General features: G+C 41.5%; 1 protein-coding gene across 5 annotated transcripts in view; it reads left to right on the top strand.

The window, feature by feature from the left end:
* The window catches only part of Astn2 (astrotactin 2), a 997088-nt gene that overhangs the window by 121925 nt on the left and 853932 nt on the right, over window positions 1–21231 (top strand). For all 5 annotated transcript variants that reach the window (XM_075947014.1, XM_075947013.1, XM_075947012.1 and 2 more), the window contains exon 2: window positions 19134–19321. In XM_075947014.1, coding sequence (XP_075803129.1) covers window positions 19134–19321 — 188 coding nt within the window. The remainder of the gene's footprint in view (window positions 1–19133; window positions 19322–21231) is intronic.

The following is a 21231-nucleotide window of genomic DNA, read 5'->3' as shown; positions in this document are numbered from 1 at the left end:
ACTCCAGACAGATGCAGGTTAAGATCATTCCTGGTAAGCCAGCTTGTGGGCTACACAGATTAATAGAAATGGGTTAGATCGATATGTAAAAGCTAGCCAATAAGAAACTGAAACTAATGGGTCAGGCAGTGTTTAAAAGAATGCAGTTTCCATGTAATTATTTCGGGTAAAGCTCAGTAGTTCAGGCGGCCAGGTGCGGGGACTCAGCCTGCTGCTCCTACTACTACAGAGTGGCACCCAATGTGCTAATGAACTCCACGTAAAACCTGAGAGGGCTTAAAAAGGAGAGAGAGAGAGAGAGAGAGAGAGAGAGAGAGAGAGAGAGAGAGAGAGAATTTAAGACAGCTTTTTGCTGTTTGTGGGTTGCGCGCCGCAAAGAAATTGTCCTGACTCAGCAGCAGGAAAAAACTGGCTGTTTTAAAATGCCGGCTTTCTGGGCTGTGCCGCCATTGCGATATCTGTCTGGCTCCTGCGGGAGACAGAGCTTTTGAATAGAGCATTTGGAGTAATGTGCTGCGGCTTGGTTGATGGCAATGTGGACTGCTGTGTGCCTGGAACTGTGTGTGTGGCCTATGTGTGGCTCAGGGACACCAAATGGCTCTGAGGCAAGAGCTGCTCTGCTCCACCATGATGAACTGTGCTGGTCTCAGGTAGGAACTACCGTAATTACCATAAAAACAGCACAGTTAAGGTTTCTACTGGGCAGGACACAGGCGGTACCGTATTACCTGTACATGGTGCAACTTAAGTTTTTAAGAACTGCTTAACATTTTAAGAAATGCTCCTGGATAGTAAAAAAATGTTACAGATTCACAATAAAACAGATTCAGACATAAAAGACCACATTGTTGGATGACTGTACGTAGGCTTGAGAGAGAGAAGAAAAGAATATAGACAATAAAGTTAATGGTTAAAAAAAAGGTAAAGTCTTTAAAGAGACAGAATACATTTAGTTAAGAGATTAAAAGAAATAAGGAAAAATAAGCCACATAAAAATGGAAAATTCACAGAGAGTCTGGATTATGTACATTGTGTTTTCTTTAAGATTTTTGACTGTAAAGGAGCTAAGTACAGAGAGACATTTCATTATATGGGCTGCTAAGCTGAACCTGAACATATGTTCTAAAGGTATCTTGACTTCGGAATTTGGGTCTAAGGATATGATGCTTTGGAAAGGGTCTTCTTTTGTTTTCACAGAGGACCAGATCCTTTGGATTGCATCTATCCCAATTTGGTATGATAGACCATGACCTCCCAAAAAGTTGCTGTGAACATCTTCAGAAAATTACTTCGCTCAACTGCCAACTGAGATGAAACTACCACACAGGTTATACCATGAAAGACCTAATTAACGACGCCCCCATTCAGCAGGAAGCAGTTTGGAGAGAAAAAACTTCGTCCATGTTCCCAAAATATTGTTTATAAATGTTCTTTTACATTTAAAGGGGGAAATGATATAGGTATGAATTTTGCATCGGTATGGATTTTACAGTCAATTTTGTTATATGTATATGTATTTCTGATCTTGATTAATGTATTGTGATTGTGTAGTTCATTAAAAATGTAATGTATAATTAAGAAATATAGGTTAATGGATAATCATCAATAATAGTCAAGCTTGTAGTCATGTTAGTTAGATTTTCTAGATATATAGAGATATATTTCAATTAGATAGACATTCTTCATATCTTTCAAAGACTGCAGAATATGGCATTTAATGTTTTAATAACTTAGGACTTTTCATGACAATGAGACACTCTGCTCCTGGCAGCACCAATCTACTTCAAGAGGAAGATGGGCATCGAAGAGGATCCTTATGGAGTTTGATAGCCATTTGGGCAAGAAACTGCTCTTGCCTGGACTGTTGCATAAAATGGACACAGAGAACCCTCAGGGAGAGGACTGCTGAACTTGCCTAAAGTTGAGATGATCTTTTGGGGTTCATGACTCATGAAAGAGTCTGCGAGACATTCTGCAGGACACAGCAGAAAGTGACTGAACTCTCTTTGGAATTTCCTGCTTGATGAAAATGTCTGCTGGATACTATGGGCCTGAAGGCTGAAGATGGATGCCCCAATGATACAAAAGAACTTTGGGTGACTGTCCAGGCAGCAAGATGTCTTTGTTATTTCTAGAGTTTGAAGTTTCTTAGTTCTTGTTTACTTAGGTAATATTATATCCTTCTGGAGTCTTTGATGGAGTTGAAGAATGGATAGGTAGTTACAGTTTTCCATTGTTATGATAAAAGACAAAATAGATATAAATATTATAACTGTGATTCTTGCTTAATAACTATTTTTGCTATATGTAATTTTACTATGTTAAAGTTAAAGCCTTTCTTTTTTGTTTAAACAGAAAAAGGGGAAATGATGTGGGAGTGATTTCTTATTAATAAAGAAACTGCCTAGACCCATTTGATAGGCCAACCCTTAGGTAGGCGGAGAAAACAGAACAGAATGCTGGGAGAAAGAAGCTGAGTCAAGGAGTCACCATGGTTCTCCCACTCCAGACAGATGCAGGTTAAGATCATTCCTGGTAAACCAGTTTGTGGGCTACACAGATTAATAGAAATGGGTTAGATCAATATGTAAAAGCTAGCCAATAAGAAACTGAAACTAATGGGTCAGGCAGTGTTTAAAAGAATACAGTTTCCGTGTAATTATTTCTGGTAAAGCTAGCTGTTCAGGCGGCCGGGTGCGGGGATGCAGCCCGCCGCTCCTACTACTACACATCTTGACAATCCCAATCCCTCATGTTCTCCTCGCCCCTTATGGTTGGGGGTCACTACAACATGAGGGACTGTATTAAAAGGTGGCAGGAATAGGAAGGCTGAGAACTACTGGTCTGGACCCTGCTGAGCATTGAAAGTGCCCTGAGGCACGTAAAGCTGAATTTCCACTTTACTCACACTCCCTGGCTAACTGCAGTCAGTGCCTTCAGATAATGCCTTTACCTAGAGAAACCTGCCCCCCACGTAAAATTGGTTTGCTCATAGCTCTTCTCACATTGTGAGTATTAAAGAAATTGAAGAATGCAGCGCTGACCAAGCATCACACCCACCGACAGACATAGTGTAAAGAGTACTAATGCTTTACTAACTGTTTTTGTATATCTTTTCATGACACCCAAAGAGACTGGATTCAGCCTCCTGGCTAGGCTTCCTGCATGGTGGGAAAGAAAGCAAGAGCCCCAAGGGAATGTCACCAGGCTGCCTGGGGCTTAGCATCAATGGGCCTTTTTCTGTCTCATGACAACCTGTCTCTTTCAAGGACACTAGGCAGAGGGGATGAAAAAGCGAGTCAGTAGCAAATTTTTCCACAGGAAAAAAAAATCAGAAAAGATTAAGAGGATGGACAGCTCAGGAACACAGAGAGCTCTGCTCTTCTTGCTCCACGGCAGCATGCCAGTCATTCTAGAAAACAGGATATAGGCTTGCAGAGGAAGGAGGGAGAGGATTTCGATTATTTCCTTGAGTGCAAAGGAAGGACAAATCCATAGTAGATCCTCCAGGAGTCAGAAGTATTGTTTAATGTCAGAATATGTAAGGATACAGATATGAGCATGGGTCTGCCTTTAGGTTCAAATGCACCCAGATCTGTTGGCATATGGATATGCATGTCTGTTCGTGGGGAAACTGAATGCAGACATATGTAAAATGTCTTTGTATACTTGATAGTGTAGAAATTCATGATGTAACATGCATGACAGAAAATACATGAGGATGAACCAGATGATCATATGTGTGTGTGTGTGTGTGTGTGTGTATAGTGATTTACCTATGGATGCTGGGTTGTCAGAGTGACTGGTTCCCATATGTCAGGGAATGTATAGACATGTCATATAAACACAGGTTCTTGGTGCCAGCACAAGAGAGGAGCAGTTTTGGAGAATGTAGGCATGCATGCATTTCTAAGACCACAATCTCTGTTGTGCTGGTGTCTGTATTTGCATACACACATATTTCAACGTGCGTCTGTGTGCATCCATTTATATAAGGTTGTAATCTCATATGAGCAAGTAGTCTGTGTTTTAAATAATCAATAAAATGGTTTTCTGGTGTAGAAGGAGCTGCGGGCCGCTTCCTGCCACCCGGGAGGGCTCCTGGCCACCGGCTAGCTTTACTCAAAATAATTACATGGAAACTGTATTCTTTTAAACACTGCTTGGCCCATTAGCTCTAACTTTTTACGGGTTAACTCTCACATCTTGATTAACCCATTTCTATTAATGAGTGTAGCACCACGAGGTGGTGTCTTACCGGAAAGGATCTTAACCTGTGTCCATCTTGGAGAGGAGAGCTATGGCGTCTGTTTCACTTACTTTCTTCCCAGCATTCTGTTCTGTCTACTCTGCCTATCTAATTTTCTGTCCTATCAAAGGCCAAGGCAGCTTCTTTATTAACACATAGACAAATGACTCTCCTCCATCATTCTGGAAGTTTGTAGAATCATGATTCATGAAATACATGCATTTATGAACACAGTTGTGCTTTGGGAGAAAATATATACACATGGGAGATCCCCTGTAGGGTCACCATTATTTCTAAGCTTGCAGAAATGGCTTGTGATGTGCATGTAACTTACCTGACCTGGCTGTCACTGCATACTCTCTGTCTCTAAGTTAGTACTCACCTTATCAGGAGTAAGCAGCTACCTTCCTTTGTTACAGTGCATTAGCTCATCAGAAAGGCAGTGCTCTTGGCTGCTAGTAACTGAATTCTTTTAATTATGTTGCATATTACCTATATGGATAAGAATGATGGTAGAAACTATATTATTAAGTAGGTTGACATTCAGAAAAAGCCAACTTCCTATAATGTAGTTGTGTGGGGTAAGTGAAATCAGGTGGACAAATCTATTTCCCATTTTCTATTGTAATTCTCAGAAACAATGCCAGTGACATACATATAGGATTTACCATGTGAATTGTGGAGTGGGCTATGTAATTTTCTCTGTAGTATGACACAGTATCCATCAAGATACAGACTGTTTTTTCAAGAGTACCTTTCCCATTAATGTGTTCCCTACCATTCCTCTACCTAACCTTTAAAGACACGTGGATTCTCTAATTTCCAAAGTGAGAACAGTGAGAGCTTGGAGGGAAGAACCTTTCCCAGGAAACCCAGCTGATCAGTAGTTAATTAGAGAGACAACACAGAATATGGTGGAAGAGTGTGCCTTTGTTCTAGAGGCTAGGTTCTCAGCCCTTCAAGAGTCACTGGGACTTCCCAGTAAGATTCTCAGAGAAAAGATGCCCAAAAGCTCTCAGTGAAGGGCATCATGCCGCAGAGACTCTTTAGAAATATTTGCTGAGTTGGCATAATCTAAGTTTAGTTTCTGTGGCTCTGGAAATGGAGGAAATAAGGCGGGGGAGAGCTGAGAGAAGATGTGATAACTGAGACTTCTGATTCCTAATCCAACACCCTGAAGACACTCCAGATTGTAACTATAGTTTCCTACAGAGGACATCCAACAGATGTGATTCTTATTGTCGAGGAATTTACAATCAAAGACAAGCTTGGGTGCTTCAGAGCTAGCATTCCTAAATGTGTGTATTAAGTAGAGTAAAGAGCAATTTATTTGTGTAGAACTGGAGAAATGGTAGTTGGAGCAGCGTTCACTGCTAAAAACCTTACTGAGCACAGGCTGGTGCTGGCTCCTGAGCTGACTCTGATGTCAACACTGTGCATGTCTGTACTGGTAATTACCCCTAAGTCAGGTAATTATCCATAAGTCAGGAGGACATTGGGGGGAAGAAATGAGCAAACATGCACATAACAACAAACACTATAAATACTAAACTAGTGTAAGTCATTCTATTAATTTTAGGTTGAGTAGTTGTATTATATCCAGCATTGTTCTAGGCCTTAGAAGGCAAAAGTTAGAAAGAATCTAAAAGAGTGAGACTTAAGTTCCTCCTGAGTTTACATGATGAAAATGAAGTATTGAGAAGTGACTTTCTGCCAGAATTTTCACCCAGGAAGCAGCAAATATTTCTACTGAGCTGGCCAGTGACAGCAACTAAGCTGAGGTCCTCTGTTGCAGCAGGGAAGTAAGTTCATGAGTCAGACAGGACTTCAGTCTTTTCTAATGAGACATTTGGCACTTGTTTATTAATAGACATCTTCCATGATATCTTCGGTATTAAAACATGACCCTGGCTTTTCCTTAGAGCATATGGCATTTTAAATTTATTTTCATGAGTTTATCATTGGCACCTTCCAGTGATCTAGAGAAGGGGTCCAGGAGAGTAATCATCACCCCCATTTAGCAGATGTGAAGACTATTGTCCAGAGATATGAATGACTTACTTAAGGCTAGAGAGTGACAAGTACAGAATTTAACATTTCCCGTGGCTAACCTTACAGTATAGAAATCGCCTTTTATCACATCACCTGGAGACAGATGATTAGGAGTTAAACTAAATAAACAGAGAATGGTCAGAGGACCATTGCCTATGCTTAACCCCTCTTGAGAAAGTGCAGTTTGCTACTATCTCAGCACTAACTGCTCTGTTCCAGAGGGATGCTTCCTTTCCTGATCTGGATTTTTATATCCTCTCTTTCAGTGAGAAATTCAAGAAGGACTCTTCTTCCTCCCCACCAGAGCCTGCCATACTCAAATAGTTCCTTCCCTGCCACTGGGCACCATCTGTGGCAGGACTACATTGGACTGAATGGTGTGGAATTGCAAGTCAAAAGGGTCCTATAATCATGGCATGCGCCCCAGGCTGTGCTCCAGTACCATGTTATAAATAAGGGTAATGGAGTAGGGGCTGAATTACAATCAAGCCTGCCATGCACACACTGAACAGGCATGGCACTTATTTAAGGAATATAGAGGTATATTATTCTACTCAAGCAGTGCTAGTTGGAATCAATCAATACCCACTCAGTCCTTCAAATCAGGGCCAGAGAGACTTTGATTAGGAGGGGGACGAAGGAAACAGGGTAGAATGTTGCTTAGGGAAAACTTTCAATTTCTGCTTGTTTAGTGCTACATATGCCTGTGGAACACTGGCTCCATGCTGGGCATTGAGGAAGTATCAGGCATTGAGAGAGATGCCTTTAGTTTGAAGAGGCTCTGAGACTCAGGGAGCAGAAGTAGGCGAGGTGTGAAATAGCTAAAGCAATGCATATCTCGTAGTGTGAGAAGCAGAGCAGTGTGAGGAAGATCGGGGATACCCAACCCAACCTTGAAGGAAGCAGGGCTTCACTAAGAGTACATATCTGAGTCATTCTTCTAGGTAGCTGTTGCTGTGTGAAACTTGAGGCAGTTTCTAGCTTCTATTTATAGGGACTGGCAATTTACTAAAGCTTGTTGGGTAGTTCTGATGGTTTTTGTTGACCTATGTAGACATGCTTCTGAGTCTCCAGTCAGCTGTAAATTTTGTCAGACTGCACAGCCGGGTAGCCTTTCTCGCAGAACTGGTGATTGATAGTGGGCTTTATCTGGGTAAACCCAGGGAAATGGGTTCTGCTACTCCCCTCCGCTAGCAGACCAGCCTTAGCTTCAAAAACGTCTCTCAAGAACAGTGAGAGGTGAGTTTTCAGACATGTTGTTAAACCTCTCTCTCTTTCTCTCTATCCCATGGAGTGTGTGTGTGTGTGTGTGTGTGTGTGTGTGTGTGAGAGAGAGAGAGAGAGAGAGAGAGAGAGAGAGAGAGAGAGAGAGAGAGAGAGAGATAAAGATTTGACCAGGGCAAGAGAATATCTCCTTTTGAGAGAAGAGTCTACGGCTGCATATTGCATTTGTTTCTGTGTAAGCAGGAGAGATGCTGACTGCATAGTCAGTTTAAATAGTTAAATTCTAAAGATTGAAATAGGCAGGAAAAAGAAAGAGTGAGAATAATCTAGTAGGGAGAACAACATGGTCAAAATTCTTAGAACTCTGAGAATAAAGGCAAGGTAACATAGAGGGCAGGAAGAAGGGAGAATAAATGGAGGGAGGGAGGGAAGGAGGAAACATGTCCAGAAAATGTGCAGGAGTACACTTGTTTGACCTTCCTCAAGTGCCTTGATCCAGATTAGTGTTGTTTGGACAGAAGCAAGGTTAGGTGGAGAGAACTGTAAACTTTAGGAAAGATGATGTAGCAGACAAACAGAAGGACCCTGTTCCTGTAAGGAGCTCTTTGATGTCTCCTCCTTCTGTGTCTAATCTATAACCCTTTACTGTCTGGCCTCAGTTTTCCAATATATGAAATTGTGACCAGATGTCTCCCATGATTTCCACCTCACTGATGCTTTAATTTTAATCTCGGTTGCTCTTGCATTCAATAAGTTTTGGCTGAAGCACAGAGCACTAAGCTGCTGCTGGAGAGACAGTGGAGATAACGATGATTCATGGCCCTGGTGAAGCTTATGACTTAGCAACAGTGATGAGAATTAGGTATGAGCAAGGTTAGGGAATCAGTATAAAGATTAGTAGCCTGACGGCTCAGAGGAAGGATACTACCTTAAGGGTTGGGCTCTCCAGAGTGCTAAGGCCAGCTAAATTTCGGAGAGAGATGGGGCAAGTGATGAATTATGAACAAACATTGGAATCCAGGAATCTGTCTGAGTGTGGTTATGCAGAATCCATATGCAACATGTCCTGGTCAGGGTCTGATGTAAAAGTAGATTTATCACAGAGGGGTATTCCTCCTAGTCTTCCTTTCTGCAAATAGCTGTTGGTGTTGACTGCCAGTATGATCATCTCGTCGATTCTGGTGACTTACTGCTTTCACTATCCTCACATAGATGCAGTCAGAGACGGCTTGTTCCATTCCAGCTGCCCAGACACGAAATAATCACATGGAAACTCTATTAATTCCAATACTGTTTGGCCAATAGCTTAAGCATATTTCTAGCTAGCTCTTACATCTTAAATTAACCCATTTTTATTATTCTGTGTATTACCACTAGGCTCGTGGTTTACCAGCAAGGCTCCAGGGAGCCTGTCTTCTTCAGCTACATGGCATGTCTCTGACTCGGCCTTCTTTTCTCCTCTATCTCTACTTGGAATTCCTGCCTTGTTTTCTTCTACTCTGTCATAGACCGAAGCTGCTTCTTGATTTATAACCAATATAAGCAACACATATACAGAAGGACCTCCGGCACCACATATATTGGGCTCCCTTGACTCATCACGGTTTATTGCCTATCAGTTCTGAATCCATGCACTGACACTCGCGTGCTCATCCTCTTGGGCAGGAGATCAACCAGTCTGTCTTAAGAGCAGGGGTATAAAGATCCTTGTGCGGCATCTTTAGGACAGGCTTCAGATATCAAGGTACAAAATTACTGCCTAAAGTCAGGGAGATTGCTACCTCCATCCTCTGATCTGGTCCTTTTCTAAATCTTGATCTATATACTGTGATAAGAATGTTCAATTGTAGGGTTGTGTGACTTAAGGTAAGTTCTACCCATCTCTGATCCTTATTTTCTGGGTCAGTGAAATGTGTGGGTCAATTCTCCATCCCTTCATACTCTCTAATGTAATTTCATAACACTGTGCTGTGTCATTGCTCTAAAGCTAAAGAACGGGTGTGGAGCACTTGGAATGAGTTAGAAGACACTTGGATAGTAGATAGTATCCCTCAAAGTCTGCAGTTTCATAATTATTCTGCTTCCTTTTTCTTAATTTTGATACTGTCAGACAAATCCCCATTGCACTCAAAACAGTCTAACTCTTACTTCCTTGGTAGAGGTGAGACGGAAAAGAATGACAAGAAGACAGATGACTGACAGGGAATATCCACAGGCTACATGCTAACTCCTTCACACACTCCATTCTCCAGATTCTCACACTAATAATAGGAGGTTGTTTTTATGATTCCTACTTTTTTCTAAGATACAAGTAAGGCTCAGAGAGGTATGTCTGTTAAAGGTCAGTGTAGTGAAGTGTATAGAGAGGACCGGAGTGACCATCAAATCTCTCCATAACTTGTTAATTACTGTACCTCTTTGTGGGGGTGATATTTGGAACTTAAAAACAGAGGGAAACATGTGTAATCCTAACATGTGATTTTCAGAATGGTGAAACATATAGCTAGAGCATCAGGGGGACCAGCAGCATGACTGTACTTGTACTTCTTATATCATGAAAATGGAGTTGAATGCTCTGTGTCTTTACTTCAGTGTGTTAAACTCTTTCCCCATTCCAGGCAGGAGGGCAGTGAAAACATTCAGTTTGGGATCAAGAAATCAGGGACTGAGTCCTCTGCCACTTATTAGATGGAAGTGCATGAGGCATCAGAGCTCTCAGTTGAGAAATGAATATAGCGTTTTCTACGATGCATATCCGTGGTTCTGACAAGACTAAATGGACAATGAATAAAACCCTACACCCCAATGCTTTAGTAGGTATTTTAAATGTTCCTTCCTATTCCCGTGCATTTCACTACTTCTCTGCATCATTTTTGGGGGAAGGGAAATTGTAAAACCTACTGTTATGGTGAACTTAAAAAAGAACAGAAGAACCTTCAAACACATGGCAGAAACAAGATACAGTGAAGCTAAATGACAAGGAGAGATACACTGGAAAAAATGAAGCAAAGAGAGGAGGAGATGGTTCAGGAGAGAATAGCTAAGAGTAATGAGAATCAATTCCATCAACCTTCCATCTATTTTCAAATCTAATCTGAAATGATATGCTTTTCTTCCTTGCCAATAACTCTTAATTCTTCTCTTCCCTTCCCCTTTAAAACGAAGCATAACTGTATTATTTATCTCTACCGAGTGGCTTAGGAAAAGAGTTTTATATAAACGATGCAGTTCCCAAGGGATGCAGAAAAGGGCAGATTGGAGACAGGGCAGAGATGAGTGCTGACAGCTGATGGTGGGAGGGGGTTTGAGGACTCCTGGGACGCTCCTCTCCAACTACTGCTTCAGGGCCTCAGCTCTGTCACACCCCCACCACCTCTTCACCTTCTGTCCCCGCAGGCAGCCTTTCAAACCAACATACCATTGGTATCGTGTAACCTGCCTGACATCAGGATCTTTTAGAATCATAAACCACCCAGATCATAATTTCTGCAAAGCCTTGCCCAAATCCCCAATCCACAAGGACCAGTGACTAGCCTCACACACACTCCTGTAGTATGCTATCCATCTTTTTTTCTGCGGCAACTATCATAACGTCACCACTTTGGTTACTTTTCTTTATCTCCTAGATTATGACTTTCTTGAGAAGAAGAAGTTTAATAAACGTTCAAAAAATGATGTAGTCATTCACAAATATTTCCTCGCACCTGCTGTGTGCTGAGAACAGCAGTGAAGGGGGTAGATGAGTAAGCAAACTGAAGCATGAGAAGGGAAATGCTGCTGTTGCTGCCGCTGCTGTTTTGTTGTTGTTGTTCTTTGTTTGTTTGTTTAAACAATAACAGAGGAAGGAGAAAACCCAGGCAAGATGAGAAAGTCTGTGAGGGTAACAGTCAAAGGTATCTCTCCCCTTAGTCTATTCTCTAGGCTAAGCTCTGGGCATGACACATTTTAAACAGCAAATGATTTAAGAGAGGCACACTGTTGGAGAACCAGGGTAAAGATGTTGTATACTTTGGAACTAACGGCAGAACCCTGCAGATTTGTGAAAATGTTTTGATGTTTGGCCTTATTCTTTCTCCATTCTATATTAGAATGATGAAAGTAGTGCAGACAGTGACCCCCATTTTTCAAATACAAAAAAAAACCACACAGACCATGATTTGTCCTCATGTACACTGGTCAGTTAATATACCAGGAACATACCAATCTAAGTTTCTTATCCAAAATTTAGTGTTCTTTTCACTATTCCAGGCTGTTTGAGTATGTCAAAGCAACTGAGATATATCTACCATCCATTCAGATATCAGCCCGGCTGTCCTTTTTAAAAATATTATGTGGAGAGCTTCAAAAACTCCAGAACCAGAATTTTTTTCTGACTGAACCAAGAGCCTAAAGGGGACATACATTTACTATTCTGAAAGGAGCTGCTCCATCCATAGGAAGGGGCTGCCCCCTTTCTATGTTTTGCTCTCTGAGCTTCCTTTAAGTGAGGATGCTTTTTGGCCTCCTCTGCATTCTTCCCAGTGCATTTCTTCACGTGATCGCTACCCTCTTGCCTCATCAATATTGTACCTATTCTCCATCTGAAGGACTTTCTGTCTGCTGAGTGGTTTTCTTAAATCCAGCCCATACTTTGGATTCCTCTATGGAGACATTAAATCCAAGCAGAAGCCATCTCTTCTCTTCTAACCTTCTCACTTTGATTTCAAACTATTCCTAGCATGCCTTTGTTCTCAGTCCCTTGGACTGGACTCCTGAGAACAGAGTATCTCCTGACCAGATCATAGAAAAGTTTGATTCGCTACACAAATCTTTAAAATAAATGTGCATGCCTTTGCTTCTACTGCTGAGGTGATTTACAGTCAGTACAGAGAAAATGTATCTGCACATGATTCAAATCACCTCTGATCTCAGCATTTGAAGAGTACTCTTATTACTATTTTAGTGTGTATCTTCCCAGCTCCTCATCCATGGGCTCATCTCCAAACAAAATCCGAAGGTTGCCTGCTTTCCATATAAACATCCTTTCTTACACTCTGTGACAATGGAATATTTTGACAGTTAAATTATTTTCCTCTTAATTTGCATTCTCCAGAGAGCTTACACTTGAAAAAGAGGGTGGTAAACTTTCTGTGAAGTTTCTCTGTGGGATTCAAGCCATCGCTGATGGAGTTGTTCTCCTTTGCCTCAGAGATAGGTGTAACTTAATTCAACTTGTGAAATGTTTCAGGAACCCTATTTGTGTTCAGCCACAAATCTGGGCTTCAAAGTAAACAAATAATTTCAACACATTCAGAACAGTATGTAATATGTCTGTATTATATACAATGAGAATGGGATATGTATACCAACAATTACAAGAGCTAGTCAACAGGTTATATCAAAATAGGCATTGTTTGAGATGATTTTGGTCCTCTGTAAGCTATGAAATCTTCTAAGCAGGCTTAAGGCTTGTTATGTTAAGCTCTGGGAGCTTGGGTATGTAAATTATGTAAAGTGCACTTCACATACATTATTTGCAGCTTACAAAATATTTGTAAGTTCATGCAATCCCATTGTAGATTGGGGACCACCTGTACATATCATAATTATAATAGTATGAGTGTGAATTAGTATGTAAATACAAGGGAAAGAGTGAAAAAATGAGTAGAAAGGAAGTTATAGTTGGCTCATGAACAGACTCGTGTGGCAGGCTCCTCAAATATATTCACAAGGAACATTAGGTATCACAGAAGAGCTTTGAATAGAAGAATGAGAAGATCAGATCACAAGTTAGAAATTTCTTCCCTTTGCCTAATTTGATGAATAGTTGGAAAAGAAGGAAATTGGCAGGTGGTAGTAATACCAGTTAAAGGGCCTGGTGAGTTGTCTCCATATGTCTTTTGAGATCCATTTCTAGTCTGCTGGGGAAGCAAGAAGGTTGAACTATATGATTTGCTTGGCCTAAAGCATCTTTGGGTATCCAGCTAAGGTTGACATGTATGAGACACCTGCAGGGTGGAAAGAGAATATGCGCAGGGTCTTTATTTTATTGACTGCTTCTACTCTGGCTCATGCATTGCCAGTGCCTAGGCCATTCTAGCAAAGGTTGCAGATGCTGTCTGTAGCACTCTTGTATGCATGACTCAGAGTTTCAAGATAACAGTTCCTTCTTCACCTCAGTGTGATAGTTCCTTCCTGTTGCTAACTTTGCAGTGCTTCACTTGCTGTTACTGCCCTGTTTTAATCCTACCCAAGCCTCTGTAAATGGCCCCTTTTATGAAACAATTTTCAATGACCTTATTGAATGTATCTTTTTCTTTGCTGATGAGACTGTGATTGGCACAGAACCAGTTGCAATAGCCCAGGAGAGTGATGATAAAGGTTTGCATTAATTAACCATTACAGAGATTAAGAAGAGGACGTGTTTTTGCAATTACTCTAGACCCACTCTGAGGGTGCAAGCTGGTGACAAGGGTAACTTGAGTTAACATTATTGCCTTGCCCAACTCTTCCTGCCTAGGCAAAATGTCTAATAAGTTACCTGTCACAGCTTGCCCTCAGAGTGGGACTAGAGTCCATTGCAAAACAGTCATCTTAATCTGCTCCTGGTAATTACTGCAAATAATCAATTGGAGGGTCAGCTGGTGCTGTGGAAGCAGAAGGCTGGTTAGTTAGCCACTTGGGAGATGTTACCAGGATGGCTGGACATCAGAAGCACCGCTTATTTTCATAATGACCTTCAGGAATTAAATAAAAATACAATGAGTGCCATAGATTAGGAAGAACAAGCCAATTAAAAGCATAATACGCCTTAGGGATTTTTATTTCTTTTTCAGGAGGCTGAAAGGCATCAGTAGCCTCTGAGGCATGGTAGCAGGCTCCCCAGAATTACTGATGAAGGCTGATCCTCTTGCATGGCTTTGTGGGATGGTGGAGGGGATTTGAGGCTGTTAAATATTTCACAAGTTGCACCCCATACGGGGGGATCTGAGAAAGGTGAAAAGGCAATCTCTGTATCTCTTTATGATCCCAATAAAAAACCAAGCTTCACAGGGTGGGAGAGAGGCAGGCGCTGGAGTCAGCCTACCACCGGAAGGCATGGTGCACCAATTCTCCCACTTTAATATCTGCTGTTTCATTTTATATTCATCATGTCAGCATAATCTGCCTTTATGGGAATCGTCTTGGTTCCCGACCAAATGTGTTTAGTCCCCCTTTGCTTTAAGTTTGATTGTAATATGACTTGAAGACTTCAATGAAATGTTTATATGGAGGGACCAAGGGAAGAAAAAAAGGAAAATGCAATTGGAAAATCAATCAGCAGGCAATTTCAAGAGCTGGCTTTGGTCATGCTACAATTTCTTTGACCTGGTTTGTAATGGACACAGGATTGGCTCTCTGATCAAGCTTGCACTGCCAATTCCTGACTGCTTGCCAAATAAAGTAGATACTCTAACACATGCACTGAAATCCCTACCTCTGTTGGAGTTGCATTTGTTGCACTCTTGCATGTATACCTTGCTCTGTTTTCTGGGTTGCCCAGCTGGTTCTTGATATCTTCCCACCCCTGAAGAACATCAGTGTCTGCCCTCAACTGTGCCCATGCTACTCCGTGAGGAGTTTTTGGTCTCCAAGCATAGCAGGCCCCTTGTGACTTTGAGTTCCCAACAGGTATTTATTCTTTGTTTAATTCTCTGATGAGACTTAGCATCCTGAATTATATTTTTACTAAGTTTACCAACTTACTATGGATATGCATAAGTATCTCTATATCTATATATGCATATGTAAATATATATATATTTACTTATACACTAAAGATGCAGTAATTATTTATGATATGCCAAGTAAGTTGCAAAGTGCTTGAGAAATGACAGGACATAAGGCAGACAAGGTCTCTGCTCTCCTGGAGAGACAGAGAATAAGCACATATTCAAGTAAATATCTGTGATAAATTTATAATAATCACAAGTGCTATCAGAAGTTTCTGTGAAGGGAGCATATAAGAGATTGAATGTTCTTAGAGAGGAGTCCTCCAGCCTGAGTGCTCAGGCCCAGCTTCACAGAGCTGGTGGCATTTGGATTGGAGGATTAATACTGAGAAGAAACCAATTTTCAGCTTTGGGAGAAGAGTTGCAGGAAGATTGGACAGAAAATGCTTATTACCTGATATAAGAGGCAGCTAACACATTTAACAGATATATTAAGGCCTATCGGGCTATAGCTCATGGTGAAGGGCATTCAGTACAGAAGGGATAAGTCAGATAATTCAGAATCTCAGAGGACATTTGTGTATGTAGGTCATGGCATGGAGCTGGGAGACAGCAGACTACATAGAGCTTTTGTTGCTAACAGATTCTGAGCTCCTTGCAGGCATTTCATTTATCTCCATATTCTGAGCTGCTAAGTAGCCTGAAAGTGTTTCAGACCATGATAAGTTGCATTGAATGGATGAATGAATGAATGAATGAGTGAGTGAATGAATGAATGAATGAATGGCATGGTTTTCTGTTTCCACTAAAGTAGTTTTCACTTTGCAGTTTCCTGCTTCCTCTCCTATTGCCCCAACAATAGTGTAAGTCCGGAGCTCTCTTCTGTGATTCAATATTTACTGTGTTTCACACACTGTTATTATCATTTAACATTTACTGTCTGCTGACTGTGCACTCACTGCTGTAGCAAACAAAGAGCTCAATCTAGTTTTGTTCATGGGCTAATTTAGTCAAGGAAACGGAGATGCTGCAAGTGCAGTTGGCATTGTAGAAATTGTGTTGACTGGAAATCCACCGAGTCCAGCTGAGAACAGATTCACCAGTGGCCTTAAGTGAGTCACTAACCATCTGTAACCCTCTGGTTGCCTAATAGGAACATGAGCGGGGAAAGCCTCATGCATGGTGGGATTTTGCAGCTCCAGGAGACAGGTACTCAGATTCCCACCAGTATCCCTGGGCTTGTTCTGCCTGTCTAAACCAGACTGTATCAGCTACATATCTACTGCTTTGGTGGTGTTCTATAGATTTGGACTCTTCAGTGCTGGGTTAGCCTCAGTTCCCTGAATCTCTAATTCTGGGATTTGATGCACTTAGCAAAACAAGTGAAGTGATAAGCAAGACCATGTATCATAACGCCTCCATCTTGCTGTGGCACAGTTGGCTTCTGCCAGAAAAGACTGCTAGTGTCCCGGGTCCTGAGATTGAAACGTGAGTTAGTAACAGAATAGATCACCCCAGCCCCAGCAGAGAAAGCGCTGAGAAAGACTCAGTGAGTATCTTCTACCTAAGTACCGAAATAGCTCTCAGGGCCCTTTGGGGTTTATGGCTCGAAGAGCTGACGAGCTTCTGTGATTACTTCTATCTCTGCTTCATATTTGGCTAATCCTTCAAGCAGTCCAAGACCATGCACTTGGAATAATAATTTATCATTTTCTGGCTACTTCGTCTTTTCTTTGCAAGGAGGGAGGAGACCCTGGAAAGATTTAGAACTGGGTGTTCAGTACTATGAGATGAATTGTGTTGTAGTTTGTGGTTGAGAATAAACAGGAAAGTAAGGGGGGAAGTGGAGGTAACCAAGATAGGAAGTATTTGTAGGAAGCCATGAAATAAGAGGATAATGCCCCAATCTAGGTGGATGCACAGAGGGACTAAGAGAGCTGGCATGTCATCTATATTTTGAAGGATTCTGCAATAGAATGGAGCACTGAAGAGAACACCATCAAGGACATCACTAGCCTTGTTTCACAACAATTGACTGGATTAGATCTTATCCATATTAATAATTATTATGAGTATAAATCAATAATTAATTTTAAAAACTCATAACTAACTTTCTTCATAGCCCTTACTAAGTGCCAGGCATTCCTCCCTAAAAAATTCTGATTGCTTACCTTAAGAAAATAAAGTCTTTTGGGATTGGAGTACATGAGAAAATTCCTTAGGATTTGTCCAAGCCAAGGAGGCATTTCAGGGACTCCAGATGAGAAGAGGGCTGCCACTGTGCCATGAGAAGAGACGACTGCATGAGAGAAAGCTCGGGTTTGGCCTGTCTCACCAGTGCTGCTCCCTGCGTAAAATGCACATGGGATCTTTGGGTTTTGTAGGGGTCATGTTCAAAGGTCACCTCTGTGACTGTAGTGAACCCAATTTCTAAGCCTCAGATACTACTAAGACTCAATGTTTTCTATGGACATTACTATGGCTATCTGATTCCCAAAGTAATTCTGACTTGACTGCAGACCTGGTAATTCTCCCAGAATCCCATCTCTTTCTCCTTTATTCATAGATTCACTCATAAGCTTTGTCCTTTTGAGATGATTCCCGTGATGTTTTGCTTTAGTAGAAGGCACTAAGGAAATAATTTATACTCTTCAAACAAAACTATTTTTGAAAGCTCTTCTACCACCCTTGTTACCTAATAAGAGACTATGGTGGGGATATAATAATTAATAAAATTCCATTTACATGATATTTTACAAAGTATTTATAAACTGATAAAAGCACAATGAGTCAGGATCTTCAAATAAGGATACTGGATATAAAAGTTACTAGAAAATATTAATTTCCCTCCAGCTACATGACATCAGTGGAGTTATGTAATGGTTCTGGTGTGTGTGAGTGTGTGTGTGTGTGTGTGTGTGTGTGTGTGTGTGTGTGTGAGTGTGTGTGTGTGTGTGTGTGTGTTGTAAATGTATGCTTGTTTAGGAATGTGTGTGGGTGTTCATGCACATATCTGAAAATTTAAGTTACACCAGAAGTCAACATTGGGTGTCGTCCTCAATCAATATTCAACTTATATTCTTTTTAGAGAGAGACTCTCTCTGATTCTGGAACTTACTGACATAGCTTTTCTGTCTGAGTAGTGAATTCCAGGGACCTAAGTCCCTCTACTTTGAAGCTCTGGAGTTACATAAACATGCTACTACACCTGAAGAATTTATGAGGGGTTCAGGAATATTAACAGTCGGATCCTCATGTTTGTATGAGAGTAGCTTAACTAACAGAGCTACCACTAATCCCCTTCAATTATTTTTAAACAATGGAGGCATCTGCGAAAAAGTTCTCTTGATTCAGAACATATACACTTCTCAAAATGGAGCTGTGCTCATCAACCCTTGAGAAAGGCTTAGAATAGCGCATTTGTCCGGCCCTTCCATGAACAGGCTTGACTTTAGCTAGTTACCACAGCTCTCTTGGGTATTTCCAGCTCTGAGTTTCTACCCCGAGGACTTCCAGATAAGTGTCTGTGAAAATCATACATGAACTTAAAAATGTGTCTTCCTCTGTTTTCTGCTATTGTACAACATTAGAAAAGCGGAACACTTTAATCTGTTTGTTTAGTTTTACTCTACTCTGGGGGAAGAATTACTTTTTCATACATGAGGTCTTGGAAAAAGTGAGACAGACACACCAAGATCAAGTCATAGCTCCGGTCCTGTGTTTCTTGAGGAGTATCTTGACCACAGTTTCCCATCTATAAATGGAAGTCGTGACTCCTGGATCCTAGGTCGTATATAGAAAAAACATCTTGACATAATAATTGGCTTCTGAGTTCATGGCTGTGTGAAGTAGCTTTGCCCCCAAAGCACAGAAGTCTGGCATGTCGCTCACCCACAGCTTTCGGTCTTGTCTTGCAGAGATGTCTGGCACAGCAGCGGACATTTCTCTGGTGCACTGGAGGCAGCAGTGGCTGGAGAATGGCACACTGTACTTCCATGTCTCCATGAGCAGTTCGGGGCAGCTGGCCCAGGCCACAGCTCCCACACTCCAGGAGCCCTCAGAGATCGTCGAGGAACAGATGCATATCCTCCACATTTCTGTGATGGTGAGTAAGTGATCATGGGAGTAGGGCAGGGGACAGAAAAGAGTATGCGATTGTCTACAGATGGGAGAATTGGAGTGTGCCAGTAAGAACAGCGTGATCCTCAGAGTGTCAGGTGACTTTTGCGGTGTCGCTTGGACTGACACAATCACATCCATCATCCATCAGCTGTGAAAAAGTAATTGTGCTTCAGAGGAGAAAATAAAGGGTGTCTGACTCTGGCCTTTTGGCTGACATGTCTGGGAATAGCTGTTTAACATCTGCCACATGCTTGTCTTGCCTGGCTGTGGGCTGGGGTCCTGTGCTCCTATATACAATCAGTCTGTCTAAGAATTACTAAGCATACAAAGTTGGAACAAAACTGCAAGGGGAGGATGTCCTTTCCCACGTCTCCTGATATGGTAGGAGCTTTAAGGCTACACCTATTACAAGGTAGAATTAAGGCATGGGCCAGATGTAGCCAGTACAGCACGTAGGATGGTGCCTCTATTCCTCTCACATTCTAGTTGTTAAGAATTCTGGAAGACTGGAGAAAAATTTAAACTTACCCAGTTTGCCATAACCTGCAGGCAATGCCACAGCTCTTGGGTATTAAGACCAGCTCTGAGTCCTGTGCACTCTACTGTCTTTCAATTGGAGACATTTTTGTATATCTCTCACTTGTCCAGCACTGTGTTGTACACACTTATGAAAATTGCCTCATTGTAGTAAAGCAAGAACGCATAAAGCATAGCACATCGCCTGCATATTAGAAGTGAGATTAGGAGCACAAAGAGGCAAAGGCATCTTCTAAGTCTGTCCAGTGGCATAACTGTGTCATCTGTTGTCTCCTCTGAGGAGGTTGTTGCTATCAACTGAGCAATCTTCTAGTAATAGTTTCTTTAAAGAGTTAGGATTCAAGGTGTGTGTGTGTGTGTGTGTGTGTGTGTGTGTGTGTGTGTACCAAAAGTTAGCACCGACTCTATCTCTCTCCACATTATTTCATGAGTTACAGTGTCTCACTGAGCCTGGAGATCACTGGTTTGCTCGACAAGCTGACCAGAAACCTCTGAAATTCTTCAGTCACTGGTTTCTGGTGCTGGACTACAGGTGTATGTTACCAGACCTGGCTTTTTCATGTGAAATCTTGGGTACAAACTCAGGTTTCTGTGCTTGTAAAGCAAGCACTCTACCACTGCATCCTATCTTCCGCCCTATGATGTGTGGTTTTGTACCATACAGAGATATGCAGCAACAGACATATCCAGGCCCACATCTGGTGGGCTTGGGGTGACATCTGCTAATCACAATGCCAGTTACCCCCAATATTACACTCTTAAAAGACAGACTTAAGCTATTTCTTCCACTTAACCTTTGGAATGGATCCAGTAAACAAAAATAGGAAATGATATCCCAAATGTATATAAAGACGAAAGCAGAGCTCAGAAAGATGAGTGATCTGAATAAATGTCACTCTGTACTCCTTTAGTTAGTTCTTTCTTCCATCAAGAGTCACTATTTAGTGAGATTCTACAGTAGACTTCTGATTAGCGCTGAGAGATCGTGGAATTTTTCTCTTTTTGGAAAAACATATGCACATCCCAGCCAGATAGCAATGTTAATTTTGGACCTAACGAGTGCTCATCACGTGGAGGAACAAATCAAGGCCTTTGTGTTATTCATGGAATGTGTGTGGTAGACTTTTTCCATCTATATATATTTAGCAAATGATGCAGCCACATGCCAACCCAAGTAAGTGCCTGCACGCTAATTTTGGGGTGCAAATTTGTAAACACCATTTCCGTGTGCTTGCTCCGTTCCCCATGAGCTTTGAAGTACCATCTGATGTTAAGAGGGGCGGGGGCATGACTGCTCTTCTGCCTGTAATGTTTGGGCATGAGACTCAGCTTCGATTAATATTTATTAAGTACTTT

The sequence above is a fragment of the Microtus pennsylvanicus genome, chromosome 13 (genome assembly GCF_037038515.1).
Source record: "Microtus pennsylvanicus isolate mMicPen1 chromosome 13, mMicPen1.hap1, whole genome shotgun sequence".
Classification (NCBI taxonomy): domain Eukaryota; kingdom Metazoa; phylum Chordata; class Mammalia; order Rodentia; family Cricetidae; genus Microtus; species Microtus pennsylvanicus.
The sequence above is the reverse complement of the archived record's forward strand: the minus strand, read 5'-3'. Positions and strand labels throughout refer to the sequence as shown.